We start from the raw sequence: 17,995 nt of genomic DNA, 5'->3' as shown, positions 1-17,995 counted from the left end.
TTTTACTTGCGCAGCACAATCCTGCCGTTTCTTTTTTGAACTTTAACGCATTGCAATATCGGTATATAGTCGTCATTGGTTCAATATCTAAATTTTCATTATCACTGTAGTTCTCCGTTGATGCCAATGATCTTCGTGTCCTCACGCGTTTTCTCAATAGGGCACTTTCTCTTATTATATTTTGTCTTTCTTCGTTTAAGTTCTGTGAATACACGTCGTCCTTTTATAACCTTAAATGCACGATCCACATAAATTATACATTTCAACTTACCACCTTAAAGACAAATGCCTACACTTTGTTTATTTTATTGTTTTTAATTGAAATGTTAGGAATCGACTACATGATATATTGGTTTGTAGTAAATGCTAAATATCAGCTTTTCTGTCCAACGGGATAAAAAGTATCCTTTGTCCGTCTCCTGGCTCTAAGCTACCTCCCTACATATTTTCACCCAAATCGGTCAAGCCGCGGTGGATGTGTTGTCACAGATTACCACAGATTTTTTTGTTATCGATATGGTGTTACAGATTACAGATTACAGATGACGTTGACATTCGTTAAGCACGTTTTTTTAAATATGCAAAATTAAATTTTTCAATCTTTCTGAGAGATATTCTTAATATTCGTTTCCGTAAGAACCTTATACAGAGTATTTGAAAAAAAAAATAAGCCAAATCGGCCAAGCCGCTTTTATGTTATGTGGCGAAAACGAAAAACGGGTTTCATTTTTATATAACATATATTTATTATCATGCCACGGTGTTTGTTACCATACCGAAACGGCTTGACCGATTTTTTATACCTTTGCAGGGTATTATAATTTCAGTCAGAAGTTCGCAACGCAGTGAAGGAGGCACCACCGACCATATATATTATATTCTTGATCAGGATCAACAGCCGAGTCGATCTAGCCATGTCCGTCTGTCCGTTTCTACGCAAACTAGTCTCTCAGTTTTGAAGCTATCTGAATGAAACTTTGCAGTTAGTCTTCTATATACTATATATGTCGGAACGGGCCGAATCGGACGACTATATCATATAGCTTCCATAGGAATGATCGGAAAATTTGAACAAAAAAAATTATAACATTTTTCGTTTTCAACAGAATTTAATCATATTTAAGATATCTCCATTTCATATTATTCTAAAATTTTGTGTACAATTTTGTGCAAATTGGACGACTATATCATATAGCTCCCATAGGAACGATCGAGAAATTAATTTAATTAAAAAGTATAACATTTTCAGTTTTCAACAGATTTGCATCAAATTTGATACATAGCCATTTTATAAGAAATAAAAAAAATTAATAAAATAAAAGATTATAACTTCTTCAGTTTTCACCAGATTTTCATCAAATCTGAGATATAGCCATTTTATTTTAATCTACAATTTTTTGTAAAGTTATAAAAGAACCGGACTACTATATCACATAGCTGCCATAGGAACGATCAAAAAATGAATACAATTAAAAATTATAACGTTTTCAGTTTTCAGCCGATTTTCATCAAATTTGAGATATAGCCATTTTATATCAGTCTTAAATTTTGTGTCAAATTTTATGAAAATCGGACGACTATATCACATAGGTGCCATACAAACGATCGTTAGATGTGGAGCAAAAATGCAAATCTGTGAATGTAAAACTGAAAATATAATATGTATAGGTGAATGAAATGAAAGCATTGTTTTTTAACTTTAATTTATATTTTTTATATTGTATGGATTCCCAGTCATCGAAGTTCTATCTGCAAGCTTCCTTTCTTGTTTTATATAAATTAAGTAGGTGTGAGAATCGGCTAATAAAATGTTAATGAAAAAGTCCGATGTTGCAAATTGTGATAAAGAAGTTCATTGGCAGTTACGTTTCGAGCGGGCAGTTATATTTGTGTTCACTTACAAGAGTTTTAATTTTTACATAATTTATATAATTGTTTACGTGAGGGGCCCACTGTGCCGCCTCTGCTCACTAGCGAGCTTTTTGTTTCCGGCTTGCGCTCGCTCTCCAACTATTGTCGATCTCCCGCTTTCGCTTTAACTAGGCAAACCGACCGGGAGCTCGTTTTTTCTCTTTAAGTTAGTCTCATGTAAGCAGCGAATAAATGCTGACGCTCAGCTGAAACTACCACGACGCCCCCGCCTTTATCTTTTCAACCCTGACGGGTTAAATTTTTCGCCAGCGACGTGGGAATTTCTTGGGCCTCCATGGCCGAGTTTTTGCGGGCAGGATCGCCCCCTAATCATTTAATCCTTCGATCCGGATTCCCTTGTAGGATATCCTCCAAGTCACCAGCAGTTCCAGGCATCTGTCCGCCAAGATAAGTACGAGTTTTTCTTCTCCGTCTAGCCTCGCTGCCGATCTGCAACAGTGGGCCGAACACTCAATTTCGGTCGCACTTCCGCAAGATTTCCCTTGTCATTCGTGTCAACTGTCGGTCAGTTTTCCTGACCCCAAAGCAACTGAGGAACTCCAATTTCTATTCGCCTCCGTTCCTCGCCGTTTCTTCCATTGCCCGTTGCCCATCAACTTGCCAACGGTCGAGGCCTATGTACAGCCACATACACACACACACACGAATGCTAACCTATTGCACATCATAATTTCGTGCAGTTAATAACTATACCGTGAACAGTGAAATCGTGTTGCGGGAAAAAGGGGCATAATAAATATCGGACAGCCGATGTGCACTCGTTTCGGAAGTTCACCTTGTTCGCCGAACAGCCCGCCGCTGCCGCGATATTTTTTTGTCGTTTTTTTTTTCCGTGTCCATACAACATATTTCTGTTCGCGGAATTTAATACAGTCTACTTCTCGACGCTCCACTGTGCCCCGACACATTGTTCCTATTTACATGCATGCCCATATATTTTCCAATATATTTTCTGCCAACGATTCCAGGAACTAATCCCGATAATAAAAAAAAATCAAAGTGAACGAAACAATTAGCAACAAAACCCAAACGCAAACGCAAGTGTTTTAATTGTTTTCAATTTCGTCACCGCAGAGGCCGTGTAGTTGTTGTTGCCGCTTCGGGTCTTGGGGCCTTCACATAGGCACACATAGGATTTTTCCTCGTGACCAAGTACCGATCTTTTAAGTTCCGCTCTTCAACTTTTGCGGCTTGCAGTTGATGGCCTTAACATTTGTTAGACAAGTACCAGCATAACCAACATCCAAATTCAATTCATCTGATGCGACTGCGCTTATTCTGTGTATTTTTTTTGTATGCACTTCGTCGCCGCAGAGTCCGTGCGTGTTGTTGTTGCCGCTTAAATTGTTGGACATCATATAGGCACCGCGCTCCGTCGGTATAACACAGCGGTTATATTCTCATCTCAATAATTCACAATAAGTACATATCTAAGCTCAGTACCTCCATTCGGTTATGTTTTGTTGGCTCCTTTCGTATCCTTCAGCCTTCTGTGAGCTCTATTCCGCTTGTTCGTCGTACGTACTGCCTAAACCCGCATCCCGAGTTCCATATACATTTCGTCCGTCATCTCTCTATTTTTTGCCGATCAAGACAGTGCTTTTGTGAAACAGTTTTCCCGTTCGACAGTTGACCAGCACTGATCAGCAGCATTCGCTTCCGAGAATGCCCACGGGAGACGACAAGAAACCGCGTCCGATCCCTTCCATCCGCTTGGATAGGTCCCAATCCGCATCTCCGCGGGCGTCTTAACTGAAGCCTTAGGCTGCCACTGCCATTCCAAGGGTAAAAAGCGACGAACGACTCGGTCAGTTGTCAGAATGGCGCAAAATGCGATAGATGTCGCTCTCAAACGGTTTATTGCCACTACAGACCGTGTCAGTCAATTTGAGGCGAATATCTACACGCCGGTCACCCCGGAGACTGAACAATTCTCCCTCTTCATGTGTCAAGTCCATAGGTACCAAATCCGGGCCCTGTGGGAAAAGGTGGAGAAAAGTTATGAGAGCTGCTTCAAACTGCTCTCCGCGTCCGACGACGGCAAGGCCACCTCGACAGTGCTGGAGTCAAAGTACAGCTACTGTTATTCCGTTTATTCGAGGTGTGTTGCCAACCTCGAGGAAGCAATATCTCAAGCCGCCTCTCAGTCAGCTCGGGCGGCTAGCAGTGTCCACACGCCCCCCTCCCCAACCGGGTGTCGGTTGCCACCAGTGGATACAGAGGTTTTCGAGGGCGATTATCTTCGTTGGCCCACCTTCAGAGATCTATTCACTGCGATTTACATTCACAACTCTCGCATCACCCCAGTTGAAAAGTTGTTCCACCTCCTCTCGAATACCAGTGGCGACGCAAATGCCATTGTGTCTAAGGCCCCGCTCACCAATGAAGGGTTCGCCATAGCGTGGCAAAGCCTCACCGACCGCTTTGAAAATCGACGGTTGTTGGTCAACAGACAGTTAAAGATCCTCTTCAATATCCAGGCTGTGCTCAGGAATCCAGAGTCGCGCTGAAGGATCTGCAGGGCACCATTCAAAGCTGCCTGGCAGCCTTAGAGATGTCCTCGATTCAAATCGAGGCTTGGGATTGCATCCTGGTGTATATGGTGTCCTCCAAACTCCCCAACATAACACAGTCGCTGTGGGAGCAATCCATTCATAACAAAGCCGAAATTCCAACATGGAAGGAGTAAGATGCTTTTTTGACAGAGCGTCGCACCCAGGAGGCCATCGACGACGTCATGCCTAGCGGTTCGGGGCCAGTTCCGCCAAGATCGGCACTCACGAGCGCCCCAACTCGCAGGCTCAATTCGTACAAGACCCGAGTTGTTCCTGCCCCCAAGCGGTGCGATCTTTGTTTCGGCGGGAATCACCCTTCTCGCTTATGTCCAAGAAGACGCAGCTGTGCCCAAACTGTTTTGCACAAGGGATTGCCCACGAGTGCCCACAGCTGCTCCACCTGCCATAGCCGGCATCACACTCTTCTACACCGCGGTAACCCCTTCGTAACGCACCAAGCCGCGCCCACTTCCAGAGGTTCGGCTGGCTCAGCCGAAGGAGTAAAAGTGTGCTTCGCTTCCGACTCGGGAGCCGAGTGCAGCTTCCAAGCGCGAGCCTTAATAGACTCAGGGTCCGAGGCAACCTTCATCACGGAACGGCTGTTCAACCTGATTAAGCTCCCGTTTAAGACCATCCATTTTTCAATTCACTCACCTACCAGACCCGGGCTACAAGTGGAGACTGCAGCATATGTGATTCCGCAGTTGTCCGGCAATCTGCCCTCGTATCCGATTCCGTGAAACCTTCTACAAGGGCTTCCCGACGTCCCCCTGGCAGGTACCAAGTTCTTCGAGAGCTCCCAAAAAATAACGTTAACCGGGTCAGATTGTTAATATATATATATATATCAACATGTCAAAATTTTCACTCAAGCTGATTAGTCCAATAGAATGTTCTAATTTGATATAAACATAGTCCAGTTAGGTTAGGTTATCCCAGAAGGCTCTCGTGGGTCAAGATGGCCCTAGTTGTGTCAATGTTATTTGTATGGACCTGGAGAAGTTCTTAAAGATCAAGGTGTTTTTGTCCAAGGCAAGTAGTTCATCTGGTAGCACTAGGTCATCTAGTGGCTCTTTGCACATGATCTTAGATATATTAGATTAGTATATGCCCGCACCTACTTTGTCAGTATAAATGTTATGTATTGAGTATGGCACTGAGCCGTTTTCCAGTCCTCGAGTCCCATGAATGTTGTTGTTTTGACATCCGGGCAGGTTCTAGGTATCTTGTAGTCAGATTTACTGCTCATGTCTCAACCAATGGAACTGTGCTCGAATCCTTGAAGCGACATTTTTCCTGATGCTACTAGGCGTTGTGAAGCCTTCCCAGCAGTCAGTTGCGCGTGAATATCTAGGGGATCAATAGCGATTATGGTTTCGAGAGCTTTTGTGGGAGTTGACACCAGCGCCCCTGATATGCAGAGCAGTGCCTGCCGCTGGATTATCTCCAAAAGCTTGTTGTACGTTTTCTATTCCATGACTTTCCACCACGCCAAGACTCCATACAGCACTCGGACGCACAACCGATATATATACCCAGTACATTGGGTTTCCGCGGCAGCTTGCTGTCTAGTACAGTGCAGAGGTATTTGACTTGCGTTTTCGGAGTCAGCGTGGTTGTATTGATTTTCGGGGGAATACATATCTCTTAGTAATTATCATTATCCGTCCACTCACATATCTCCCTGAGTGTTAATTCCATGATCGGGCTAAGGGTCGATAGACAGACTCCCGTGATAATTATGCTTATGTCATCAGCATAGGCTGGTATTTTCGGGGCCTTCCTCTCGAACCTTTTGATTAGGTCGTCGACCACTGGATTCCAAAGGAGGTGCGATAGGACTTCGCCTTTCGGCGCGCCTCTGTGCGCTCCTTTCACCACTGAAGCGGTGCCCCAATCTAATTGTACCCGTCTGCAACTTAGTAGATTTCCTATCCAAAAGTTGATGGCGGTCCTAGGCGCTCCATTATTGCGTCTGAGCTTACGTTGTTGAACGCACGGATTTGTCTCCAATGACTCCGAGCGCATTTTCTTTGTTGTGCAGGGCTCTCTCATTTGTGGGTACTAACGAATGTAGTGCCGTCTTCACTGATTTCCCTTTTGTGTATGCACGCTGGTTGGTTGACAGTGATCTGCCCACATCGTTTCTGATATATCATCATATTCTATCATCTTGAGTAAAAAAGAGGTGAGACTCATCGGCCTGTAGTCCTTGGGACTGACGTGGCTGCTGTATATTTCGTATAGATCTGGAGTGATGACTTCTTTGGTCGCGTGCAGCATGGCTGGAAATATTCCATCTAGTCCTGACGTTTTTTGTCCCCGCGAAGGAGTCTATAGCCCAGTGGATTCTTCTAGTGGATATGAGTTTATTTGGGAGATGCTCTTCCATGGTTGCTAGTACCTGGTGCTTGTTAGCATCGGTGATCTCTGTGCAGCCTGTGAAGGGCGCGTGCATTAGTGCTGTTAGGGCCTCTTCGCTACCCTCAGTCCACTGCCCGTCGTCGCGTTTGAGCTGACTTTGTATGGTGGGTTGCTTTAAAATCAACTTCCGTAGTCTTGCCGTTTCTGGGGCCATCTCTATGTTGGAGCTGAAGTTTCTCCACGAGCTTCTTTGTGCATTGCGTATTTCTTTCTTGTAGTTCCTTAGCAGGATTTTGTATTCCTCGTTGATTATATCATCCTTCGGTTGCTTGACGATTTTGAAGAACTCTCTGACGTTATTGCGTTGGAGCGGTCCTCCAGGGTGGTCTGGTCCACTTCTTGGTTCTTGATATTAGGTATGATGCGTGGTATGCGCCTAGTAATTCCTTGGAGAGGGTCTCCAGGAACTTTTCTATATTTACCTCGGATTTTACTAAGCTCGGAAAAGTCGCGAGTTTGACAGCGATTGTTTTTTGAACTTTCCCCAGTTGGTATTTTTGGGGGTTTCTAAACACTGTTAGTTTTGGAGAGAGAGTACTTATGGTCTGAGAAAGATGGTCTCTTAAGGACTTTCCAATCGAATACCATAGTACTCTGTCCCGCTGCGAGTGTTATATTTAGCACGTTGGACGAGTCGGGTCCTACATAGGTGTGTTCCTCCCCTACGTTTGCAATATATAAGTACGTTAAAAGTATCAAGTCTAAAGGTGACTCACCTCTGTTGCTTATATAGGGGATCCCCCACACGCTGTGGTGCGCGTTGGCGTCTGCACCCACGAGAAATTGGCGTTCTATCGGGCTGGCTGCTACCAGGCTCCTGAGTTTCTTCGGTGGGGCTGTCCTGCCGTGTGTCATGTAGCAGGAAGGCGCCAGAAGGCGTTTCTTCTTGCTTTCCAGCATCACAGCAGCCAGGTCATCCGAGCTGTGTAGACCATTCAATACGAGTACGGTGGTTCTGTTTATGCTTACCTATGGCGTGTAGAACACATTGTAGGTCGAGGACTTTAGTCCGGCATTGACATTGCCCAAGGCAATCCACGGCTCTTGGACCAAAGCTAAATTGACGGACCATTGCTCCATGGTAATGAGGAGTTCCGCTGACACTAGTTTACTTTTATGTAAGTTGAGCTGTTACACTCTGAGAGTCATGGGTACTATGCTCAACTTTCGGCGGCTCCGTCCTCTTCTTTCGCTGATTCGTCCAGCGACATTTCTTGGGCGGCGTCTTTGATGGTGTTCAGACCTAGGTCCTTCACCACCTCACCTGAATACGGGGTGGCGCTTTTTGAGACGCAGGAGGATACATGATATCCTCCGCCTCCCTGTTGATCTGGAGGTTTGCGCATTGGCCCCCTCTTGGGTAGTGGGCTTGCAATCTGCAGTACCCTCCAGTCTGCTATAAGTACGTAGGGGCTTTGTCGCTGTAGCAGCTTTAACGCCCGGTCTCCTTTGATTGCGATGGAGAAGAGTACCTTCGCCTTCGGTATGGATGGAATTATTTCCCTTTCCACCACCTCCAGCTTGGCCCCCTCCCACAGCCCTTCCATTTGGCCGACCGTTTCCGTCAGCCATTTCCAAATTGAGTCGTCCATACACTTCGGGATTTTGACCCGCGTCGCCGGAGCATTTTTAATTACGCTCCTGGCGGAGCGTTGCCTTTTGCTGGCCAGCAGCTCCTCCACTTTATTAGCAAATCCACCTATTGGGGATATATCCGAAAGCTACAAGCCAGCCTTGTTTAATAATTTGCTCGGCCCAGGCTAGCTTTGCCTATTCTTCTAGGGAGAGGTACGCCTTATCCTGGAGTGGACTCTAGATCTAGAGAGACGCCTTGCACTGCGCCTTAGCTTTCATGCTCTCGCTTAACCGTTTCGGTCAGTCACTGCATGGGGAGCTAGAGAAGGCTCTCTTCCACTTCCAACCATGGCTAGTGATTCATTTCCTCAAGCGTTTGGGCGGGAGAAATTGAAACGAAACCTCAGCTAGACACTGCATTACCACGTTGTACAGGATAATTCAGTGCCCATTGCCATCCGGCGCCCTCGTGGAGGCTAGAAAGCTAGAAGCTAGAAATTTTTGACGGACACTGAGGCAAATTCGCTTAACAATTATTATTGGTTGCGTTCAGCAGTGTCTCTATTGTCTTCTCTATTAAATTAGGCTATTAGTTTATTCCATTTATTTTGTTAAATTACATTAATAAAATTTAGTTTAATGCCGGACATTAAAACTGTAATCGATTTAAAGCCTGGTATTGACATAAGACTTTTCACAACGAAATGGCTATATATTTCGCGCGGAAATCAATGTAACCAAAGAAAATCAGTCTTTCGGTTTCTACGCAAACTACTTTCTCAGTTTTAAAGCGAACTGAATGCAGTTAGTCTTCTATATACTCTCACTCGTATGTAAGTATGTAGCAGCCATTGGAACGATCCGAAAATTAAAAATAATAAAATCTATAACCTTTCCAGTTTTCAATAGATTTTCATCAAGAATTTTGCTTTAAATTTTATACAAATCGGACTACTTTCTAGAATTACAATTAAAAATTATTATTCAACATATTTTCATCATATTTTAGATATATATGCCTGCTCCGGTGTTCACTTTCGCAAAAATTTACCGATTTCGATTTTGAAAATGAAAATCGGTGCTCCCATTTTCACTTTAACATGATTCTCGCAATTTGAGAAACGGGCACCTTTGTCTAACCGAAATGAAGAGTATATGCCTGCTTCTACATCAAATCAGATCTTATTTGATAAGGTTAAAAAAAAATTTATTCTGTGGTCTATTGATGTTTACTCGGCACCAATAATTTTTTTCCTAAACCTACCCCAGATTTGCCGTCGGCAATAAGAATTAATAATTTTAATGGAGGATCAAAAACATTGTTTAAAAATAATGGCTATTTAATTGAAGTACTTAAATGGTTCAAAATGCAGCAAATAAGTATTGGGGGCAAGCGAAATTAAAACAGTGAAAAATTTGGCTCTTTTTAGAGGGAAGCAGCTGTTTGCAGTTTAATTCATATTTGATAATGTAATCCATATCAAATAAAAAAGGCATTTTTCACGTTGTATGCGTTTGACCAGACAAGGTTCCAGCTATTTAAGAAGCAATAAACGATAAGAAAACGAAATATTCCGATATCAAAAATTAAAATTTTGCAAATCTATGAATGTAAAACTGTAAATATGATATGAATGAATGAAATCAGAGCAGGCATTACTTCATTGTTTCTTAAAATAAACATATATAATTTATATTGTATTTATTCCTAAAGATCGAAGTTCAATCTGCAAGGGTATATAAACTTCGCCGTGCCGAAGTTTGGTTCCTTTCTAGTTTTTATTATATAATACAACAGTAAAGCTTTTGCATGCAATAAGAGGCACAAATGCACACAAAATATATTCTGCTTCCTAGAAAAAATAATGTAAATAAAAACAGCGCAAAATTTGAACTATTGAAAATCTGTTGTAATTTTTATACCCTTGCAGGGTATTATAATTTCAGTCAGAAGTTTGCAACTTAGTGAAGGAGGCACCTCCGACCATATAAAGTATATACATATATCAGGATCAACAGTCGAGTCGATCTAGCCATGTCCGTCTGTCCGTTTCTACGCTAACAAGTCTCTCAGTTTTGAAGATATCTGAATGAAACTTTGTAGTTAGCATCCTATATACTCTCACTCGTATATATGTCGGAACGGGCCAGATCAGACGACTATATCATATAGCTGCCATAGGAATTATCGGATAATTTTTCCAAAAAAAATAATTACATTTTCATTTTTCAACAGAATTTGATCAAATTTGAGATATAGCCATATTATATTATGTTACATTTTTATGTAACATTTTATGTATGTATATTATATATCATATAGCTCCCATAGGAACGATCGAGAAATTAATACAATTAAAAATTAGAAAATTTTCCGTTTTCAAAAGAATTTGATTAAATTGAGACTTTGCCAATTTATATTACTCTACAATTTTGTCTCAAATTTTATGAAAATCAAACGACTATATCATATAGGTGCCGTATAAACGATCGTAACATGTAGAGGAAAAATTAAAGTATGTGAATGTAAAACTGAAAATATAATATGTATAGGTGAATGAAATGAAAGCAGGTATTACTTCATTGTTTTTAAAATATATAATATATATAATTTATATTGTCTGCATTCCAAGTCATCGAAGTTCTATCTGCAAGGGTGTATAAACTTCGACGTGCCGAAGTTAGCTTCCTTTCTTGTTTTAAGTAAATTCTACTTTACCTATTTTATAAATATACACAGAAATACATATATGTAGCAGGCTAGTTAGTATTACCATGCTCTGGTCACATTAATTAAGTGGTTACGTTCTCATGAGAGATCATCAAGCTACTCCGTGTAAAATGGGGGTCGATGTATATTAGCCAAGAGTGAGAAAACACTTTCTGAGACAAACCAAACCAAAGGAGGTTGTAAGTGAAAGAAGAGCTAACCTAAGAAAAATAATGACAAGAAAGGAGAAAAACAAATTGTTAAATAAATAAATAAAGTGAAGTGGAAAACTAAGAAGCGGTCACTAACATCAGTAGTGGGATTCGGTAGAAAATTTTTGTCCTTTTATTGGAAAACTGAAGTAATGAAATGGTACAACGGTACAATGATACAAGGGGTAGCAACAACAGTTTCGAGAATTTTTAACAGCCACTTAACAGAAGCTGCCAGAATATAAAACGCGGCAAGGGCAGAGATGGCGGCAGAGACGAGGGCAGAGGCAGCGACAGAAACAACGCTGAAAGTACATGGCAGCGAGATGGCATCAGAATGGCAACGGAGAGCTTTGCATCAACTGGTGTCAACATGGCCAGGGAAATTCTGACGGACTTCGGTGGCAAAGTCTGTATGCGGTCATGGATTGACGGATGGGACAACATTTCGGCCCTACATAGGTTGACAGACATGCAGCGGCGAATTTTGCTGATCAGCAAACTTAAAGGAGATTCCCTACAATGGCTGCATGCTGATGCCGGACGGTTTGCGAAACCCATAGATGAGCTTATCGAAGAACTGAAGTCAGCTTTTGGGGGCATCGAATCTAAAGCGATATTAAGGCGCGGGTCTGGTCGTCAGATGAGCAATTTGCTTGTATTTTGAGGAGAAGTTCAGATTGGCTCGAGACGTGGCGATGGAAGATGATGATCTGGTAGATGGGCTCGTAGAGGGCATCCCAATACCAAGTCTCCGAACGAAGGCTAAACTGCAATGTTTAGATGGCCCAGGAAGTATGTTACGAGCATTTTCGGACATCAAGTTGCCAGCAAGAGCGTCAACAACATCGAAGGTCTCTGCAGCGAAGGAGGTTTCAAATCGCTGCTCGTTGCGCTGTTTCAATTGCAACGGAAAGAGGCACTGGATGAGGGAGTGCTTAAAGCCAAAAAGAGGGCCAGGTTCGTGCTATGGCTGCGGCACAGATGATCGCCGTATTGCCCGTATTGCCGTATTGCCCGCCGTATGTACGACCTGTAGTTCCGAAAGTAAAATGTGAAATTAATATAGTTTATAAAAACTAAACCATTTATCAGTGCACCAAGGAGACTGTCATATTGTAAAAAAGGAAGAATTATAAAAATTTTTAGAAGAATACATTAGAGATGGAATTATCCAACCTAGTAGATCGGAGAACGCTTCGCTCAATGTGTTAGTGAAGAAGAAAACGTCGGGGAACTTAGATTTTGTATAGATTTTAGAAAATGGACCAAAATCATGGCGAAGAGCAATTATCCGATACCATTAATTAATGACCTTTTAAATTGTTTAGTGGGAAATGGAGGGGGGCGACTCTAAAATACTTCCACTCAATAATAAAAACACGGAAACTATTTCGGAGCATTACGCGACGTGCGTCGGATCTTTACTGATTGGGGAGTGATATATAACTAACTACATCTAAATAAAAGCTAGCGTAGGCAAGCGGATTGAAAGCTCTTTGGACTGACTGAAAAGGGAGAGGGACCCTACGTGACATTTCGTGGTTTGTAGCTGGATCACACTGCCTCTCGAAAATAAGCGTCTTTCGTCGTAAACATTCATGTTTTGGTATTTTCGAAACGGTTTATAAGTTCGCCACCTTTTTATTTAGATTTAGAATTTAGGAACCAATCGTAATCGGAGTATAGCTATAATATAGTTAATAAATATTTGACAATAATTTTACATTTATTTGGAAACCTTTGATTTTGGCTAAGGAAAATAAAAAATCAAAACCGAAACTAGTTGGACTAGCTATTAAATAGCTTACGAGTGTGGTGATAATTATTTGCCGACAATTTAAAATTATTCGGCAAAAATTAAAAATTTTTATTTTAGATTTAATTTCCTTAAAGTCGCTGGTGGAGGATTCTGTCTCGTCGGCACTGTATCACCGTTCTTTGCCAATGAGTCATATTTGAGTGCAGGTGGATGTGCACGTTGTACGAGCAAAGAGGAGACGAAATAAATTTGACGACTTCGCTGACACTTTATAAATAAATTTATTTAAATCTTTGTTACAGGAATTTATGGTGCCTTTGGACCTCTTAATAAATGAGTTCATATGGCAAACAAGTAGCCAGGAAACCGCCAAATATTTTGTTTCCATTGGAGACCGTGGATACAAAAGTCAGTCATCAACTTCCGGAATCACAAGAGATGGAGTCATGTTTTACACACAAGTTCACCGGGATAACATTGGTTGCTGGGACACTGCAAAGCCATATACTCGCGGGAATATGATGTTACTTTTCAATCAAAGTTATAACGGCTCCAATACCATCCTCCAATTCCCAAATGATTTAAAAGTGGATAACGAAGAGCAACAAAATGTGTGGATAATGAGCAATCGTTTACCAATTTTTTTGTATAGTACCTTGGATTACAGTGAAGTTAATTTTAGGATTTTAAAGGCTAGTGTCAGTAAGATAATATATGCTAATCATATATGTAATCCCGGTTATAAGAATAGCAATGACCGAAAGTCAGCTAATGTAATAATAGAAGAAGGACAATGTTATTAAAGATGTTAATACTATTTGTTCAACTCAAACACAATATAATTATACAAAATCATAAAGGAAAGAAACCAGTCTTTGGAATTATTTGGAATTTTGTTTCTTTTGGTTTGCTCATCTGTGGCATACCTATATTATAATAAATACTACAATTTTTATTTTTATTAATGTTTTGAAATGTTCTTAAATATTATATTTATTCGTCATCCATAGTACTATACAATACTATATAAACCTCCAGAACGCACGAACAGAATTCCCCGGTTTTGCATTCGTTGGTAAGGTCTCGAACTCTCTGAGGTTTATAGCAAAGAAAAATTGGTAAAAAATTTAACAAAAAAGCGGGAAATCCAAATCTGATAAAAAGCATGTACTACAAAGCAAAATTTTAAGAAGTTGTTTTCTAACATTTCAATTGGAAACTGTTTACACACTGAAAATTTAAAATATTTCTTGACTTTGCATGGAAAATTACTCCTTTTTATACCCTTGCAGGGTGTTATAATTTCAGTCAGAAGTTCGCAACGCAGTGAAGGAGGCACCTCCGTCTATATAAAGTATATATATTCTTGATCAGGATCAACAGCCGAGTCGATCTAGCCATGTCCGTCTGGCCGTTTCTACGCAAACTAGTCTCTCCGTACTAGTACTCTCACTCGTCTATATGTCGGAAAAGGCCGGATCGGACGACTATATCATATAGCTGCCATAGGAATGATCGGAAAATTTTTACAAGAAAAATTATAACATTTTTAGTTTTCAACAAAATTTGATTAAATTTGGATATAGCCATTTTACTATTGTTTACAATTTTGTGTAAAATTTTATGAAAATTGGACGACTATATCATATAGCTCCCATAGGAACGATCGAGAAATTAATTCAATTAAAAAGTATAACATTTTCAGTTTTCAACAGATTTTCATCAAATTTGAGATATAGCCGTTTCATATTATTCTACATTTTTGTGTAAAATTTTATGAAAATCTGACTAATATATCATACAGCTCCCATAGGAACGATCGAGAAATTTGAGAGGAATGAAAATGGCGGTGACTGTTGTCGGAAGACTGACAATTGCGGTGGCGATAACATTTTTAGTTTTCAACAGAATTTAATCAAATTTAAGATATAGCCATTTCATATTATTCTACAATTTTGTGTAAAATTGTATGAAAATTTGACGACTATATTATATAGCTCCCATAGGATCGATCGAAAAATTAATTCAATTAAAAAGTATAACATTTTCAGTTTTCAACAGATTTGCATCAAATTTGATACATAGCCATTTTATAAGAAATAAAAGAAATTAATAAAATTAAGGATTATAACTTCTTCATTTTTCACCAGATTTTCATCAAATCTGAGATATAGCCATTTTATTTTAATCTACAATTTTGTGTAAAGTTAGAAAAAAACCGGACTACTATATCACATAGCTTTCATGTATTGAAATGACTTCTACAACCCGAGCTTCGGAACTCCCGGGAGGGGATAAACCCCAAACAATATCAACGAAGGACGAGAAGGAGATACGGAGGCCGAGATTGGTCGCTGCATCTCACATTTCATCGGAGACCGACGAGGACGAGTCGCAATCCGAGGGGAGGGCGAGTAGCACTCCCCAATCTATACACACAGGTGGGGCTCAGCTGGGCACCACCTCAGAAATGGCGAAAATGTCTCACCATCAGAGACGAGCGAGGGTCAACAGAGCCCGCTTCGTTCTCGGCAAGATAGCCAAGAACGAGCCTGAGGGCAAAAGTGACCCTCGGGATGCCGAGGACAACGGCAAATTCCTTGCGGAGATCGCGGAATATGAGCAGTATAAAGCAGCAAACCCGGCGGCGTTCCAGCCCTCGAAGGCGAAGCGAATTCGCTCACAGGAAGTGAGCAATAGCGCACCTAAGAGAGCGAAGGGCCCACAGGGTAAGCCGCGTGCGACTAACTTTGTCAGCAAGGCAAAGAAATTTAGCGAGGTGGCCAGAGACAGTCTGGCTATGGCACTGGTGGACGAGCTCCATGACGACGGTCGCCTGCTGTCGGAGAAGTGGGAGGAGATCGAGGCCAAGTTGGCCGACATGGTGACCGACAGGTCCATGACGAGCCGGCCCCGCCTGAGCCGGTAGTCAAGCTGCTGCAATGAGCGGAAGCGACGAAGACGACCCTGGTGCTCGGGTGTGATGCGAACGCGAGGCACACGCTCTGGGGTAGTTCGGAGACTAACGAAAGAGGTGAGTCACTCTTTGACAATATTATCTGTAGGAATGTTACGATATGCAATAGGGGTAATACCCTGACCTTAATCTTTCCGAGCACGGTAAATTTTCAAGGTTGGGAAGAGGTGTTAGACCTCACATTACATATAGAACAAAATAATTACTCCTTCTCAGACCATAGATACATTTTCTTTGAAATAACGACACCAGTTAAGAAACAGGTGCCAAGAAGAAACCCCCGTAAGACGGATTGGAACAATTTCAGCGAAATTGTCCGATCTAAAGTAAAAGGCAGGGGGATCAAGACAATATCCACTGCAAAGGCACTCGACAAGGATTTTGAGGACCTAACAAATATTCTAAACAACGCCTTAAAAGAGACTTGTGAGCTAACATTCTCGAAGAAGCAATACCCACCGTGGTGGACAAAGGAATTAAGCGAGCTCAGGAAGAGCGCGAGAAAGTCCTTTAACCACAGCTATGTAACCCGGGATTGGGGAACATACAAAGAGGCACAAAGAATTTACGAGAAGGCAGTATACAAGGCCAAGAAAGAGTCGTGGCAAAACTACTGCGAGTCAGTGGAAGGCATAAAGGACACGGCGAGAGTAAGCAAAATCCTCGCCAAAGGGCACATAAGCCCTACCCTGATCAACAGGGCAGATGGCTCTGCTACGACGACAATTGAGGAGTCACTAGAGCTACTAGTTGACACCCACTTCCCAGAAAGCCTAAGAGTGAGCTCGGAACCCGAGGAGGGAAGGAACCCTCAAATGGATACAAGTACGAAAGACATCATTACCACTGAACGAATTCAGTGGGCAATAGATTCTTTCGATAAGTATAAAATCCCGGGCCCAGACGGCTTAATACCGGCAATGCTACAATCAGCTAAGGATAGTATTTGCAAATGGCTAATAGCCATTTACGAAGCTTGCTTAAGACTGACGCACGTCCCACTGCTGTGGAGAGAGGCTAAAGTCATTTTTATACCGAAACCGGGCAGAAGGAGGCACATCCTAGCAAAGGATTATAGACCGATAAGTCTCACCTCCTTCACCCTGAAGACACTAGAGAGACTCCTGGACGTCCACATCCGAGAGTCTCTAGAAGGACATCAACTCTCGGATGCGCAGCATGCGTATCGCAGAGGAAAATCAACGGAAACAGCGCTACACGTAGTTGTACATCATGTCGAGAAGACATTACAACACAAACTATACACGATGGCAGCCTTCCTAGACATCGAGGGCGCGTTCAATAACGTGAACCCCGACTCTATCCTGGGCTCCCTCAACTTGCTAGGTATTGAGAGAGGCATCAGAGAGTGGATCGGGGTCATGCTAAAGAGTAGGACGATCACAGCCGAACTGAGTGGCACTCACCTCACGCGGACTGTGAAGAGAGGCACACCTCACACACCTCGCCGCTACTCTGGCTCACAAATATAACCGCCATATTGACAGATCTCAATACGGGTGGAGTCAAAGCAGACGTCGCGGACGACGTAGTACTGCTAGTATCAGGACCATACCCTGACGCTATTAGTGAAATAATGACGGGTGCGCTAGGTCGTTTAAACAAATGGGCAGAAACCTGCGGACTAGGTATCAACCCCAATAAAACGGAACTTATGCTCTTCACACGAAGAACTAAGATACCACCCTTCAACATGCCCAGTATTAGCGGCATGGAGCTAAAACTATCGGAGCGAGCGAAGTATCTAGGAGTTATTCTGGATAAAAAGCTCTCATTGAAAGATAACATTGCAGAAAGAGTAAGGAAAGCAAGCATTGCATTCTACTC

At 42.0% G+C, this 17,995-nt stretch overlaps 1 protein-coding gene across 2 annotated transcripts in view; it reads left to right on the top strand.

Moving 5' to 3' along the window:
• The window catches only part of yellow-h (L-dopachrome tautomerase yellow-h), a 42,433-nt gene extending 27,445 nt beyond the window's left edge, over positions 1-14,988 (top strand). The window contains exon 3 of one of the 2 annotated variants that reach the window (XM_086839247.1): positions 14,463-14,988. In XM_086839247.1, the coding sequence (XP_086695373.1) occupies positions 14,463-14,540 (78 nt within the window). In that variant the 3' untranslated portion in view covers positions 14,541-14,988. Of the gene's footprint in view, positions 1-13,472; positions 14,039-14,462 lie in introns of those variants that run through there. The other variant, XM_020953084.2, reaches the window with a different exon arrangement.
• Positions 14,989-17,995: the final 3,007 nt, after the last annotated feature.

Source organism: Drosophila serrata, unplaced genomic scaffold (assembly GCF_035046125.1).
Source record: "Drosophila serrata isolate PLE 108 unplaced genomic scaffold, ASM3504612v1 contig_363, whole genome shotgun sequence".
NCBI lineage: Eukaryota > Metazoa > Arthropoda > Insecta > Diptera > Drosophilidae > Drosophila > Drosophila serrata.
The sequence above is the reverse complement of the archived record's forward strand: the minus strand, read 5'-3'. Positions and strand labels throughout refer to the sequence as shown.